The sequence below is a fragment of the Anneissia japonica genome, unplaced genomic scaffold (genome assembly GCF_011630105.1).
Source record: "Anneissia japonica isolate Jap-2015-1 unplaced genomic scaffold, ASM1163010v1 scaffold287834_len5846547_cov211, whole genome shotgun sequence".
Classification (NCBI taxonomy): Eukaryota; Metazoa; Echinodermata; class Crinoidea; order Comatulida; family Comatulidae; genus Anneissia; species Anneissia japonica.
The window spans coordinates 1,581,432-1,583,004 of record NW_022704992.1 but is presented as its reverse complement, the minus strand read 5'-3'; the positions used below and the strand labels follow the sequence as shown (position 1 = coordinate 1,583,004).

General features: G+C 31.3%; 1 protein-coding gene across 1 annotated transcript in view; it reads left to right on the top strand.

Moving 5' to 3' along the window:
• The first annotated feature begins 839 nt into the window (after positions 1-839).
• LOC117104924 (T-complex protein 1 subunit beta-like) overlaps positions 840-1,573 on the top strand; it is an 11,324-nt gene continuing 10,590 nt past the window's right edge. Inside the window, exon 1 of the mRNA XM_033245862.1 lies at positions 840-943. Coding sequence (XP_033101753.1) covers positions 854-943 — 90 coding nt within the window. The 5' untranslated portion in view covers positions 840-853. The remainder of the gene's footprint in view (positions 944-1,573) is intronic.

The following is a 1,573-nucleotide window of genomic DNA, read 5'->3' as shown; positions in this document are numbered from 1 at the left end:
TTACTGAAGTGGGGGTGGGGGTCGATGATCAGTTGAGGGGCTCTTAATTCGCAAAATAAGGTGATTTTTAACTACTTGACCGTGATTTGAAACTAGTGTCAGTATAATCTAAGGTAAGCATGTGGTTAACATAAGCAAGAATTGAGTCCAATGAAACTGTTTATCATCTTTATTGCACAAGGCAGGACAAAAAAATATTACAATGAAAGATGATGCAAGGATTGTCTATGAAAGTTTTCTTTAAGAAGTAAAACTTAATTCCATAAAACTAATTATAAACATGCATGTACAACAATAAATACGGTAAAAATGAGGCTAAATTAGAAAAATAGAAATATTGAAATAATTATTTGTAAATCACTTAAAAACTATAATAAATAAAATGTTATTATTACAATTAATATTAAGATTATTTTGATTAAAACTGGGATTGAATTTGACGAAAGCACAGCTTGGCCATGTCAATAACAAAATGTTAACAATATTAACATTTCCGAGCCGCATTCGGTAAATTGGGCATAACAGCTGTTACAACAGCAGCCTGTAGCATGCATGCTGTATACTAACAATTTTCTAGAAATTTCTAAAGGGCGCCATCTGTTACCAATAAAATGTTGTAACTTTTTTTGTCGTAAAAGACGAATCGAGAACCTAGAAAATACATGGAATTGCAACAGCAACCGTTTAAAAAACACTAAAAATATACAGTATATTTGAAGTATCATTTATTAATTAGTATTTATATAAATATGTTCGACATAAGTATTTATTACCTTGATTTTTGTCTTTAGAATACTACCACATAGCCTTGCCAATATCTTTTTCTTGTTTTATCATAGAAGATCATGTACGCATGTGCACCAAATCCATCGCATGTAGAAGAAACATTGAATTTTGGAGAGATTTTCAAGAAGGCGAGGCTACAAATCCAATTATAAATATGGTATGTGACATGATTTAGACTATAAATCTAATAAAGACTTCACATCCATTACTTATGATAGTTTATTGACCGGTATATTTATGCAAGGAAAACTAATCCTAATTTCTGGCTAGTCCTAGCTAGGCCCTGGGATAGGCTAGTCTACTATGCCTAGGCCAAGTGGTTGTGTGATGGGTTAATCCTGACTATTCATCGTGGCCCGGTACCCACATCATTTTCGACCTTGTTTGGGCTTAAAGCAGGCCTAACTCTGTCTCTTATACACATCTAGATGTGTATAAGAGACAGGTACAGAGCACATGGCATACAGGGGGAAATGTAAATTCGAAACAACAGCCTAATGTGAATTAATGGTTTTTAAATGTTATCATGATTGTAAAAATACATCAAATGACGCCGACATTATTATTTTTTTAATTAATAAATAACAATAATAATAATAATAATAATAATAATAATAATAATAATAATAATAATAATAATAATAATAGATGGATTTATATAGCGCAAATTACTTTCTTAAATCTGTGTAATATTTTCATTAATAACAATAACACAATAGTAGGCCTAATAATGCGAACGACCGCATTGTGCGAGATGCGAAGTACAAAAAGTAATCTCATTAGAGAG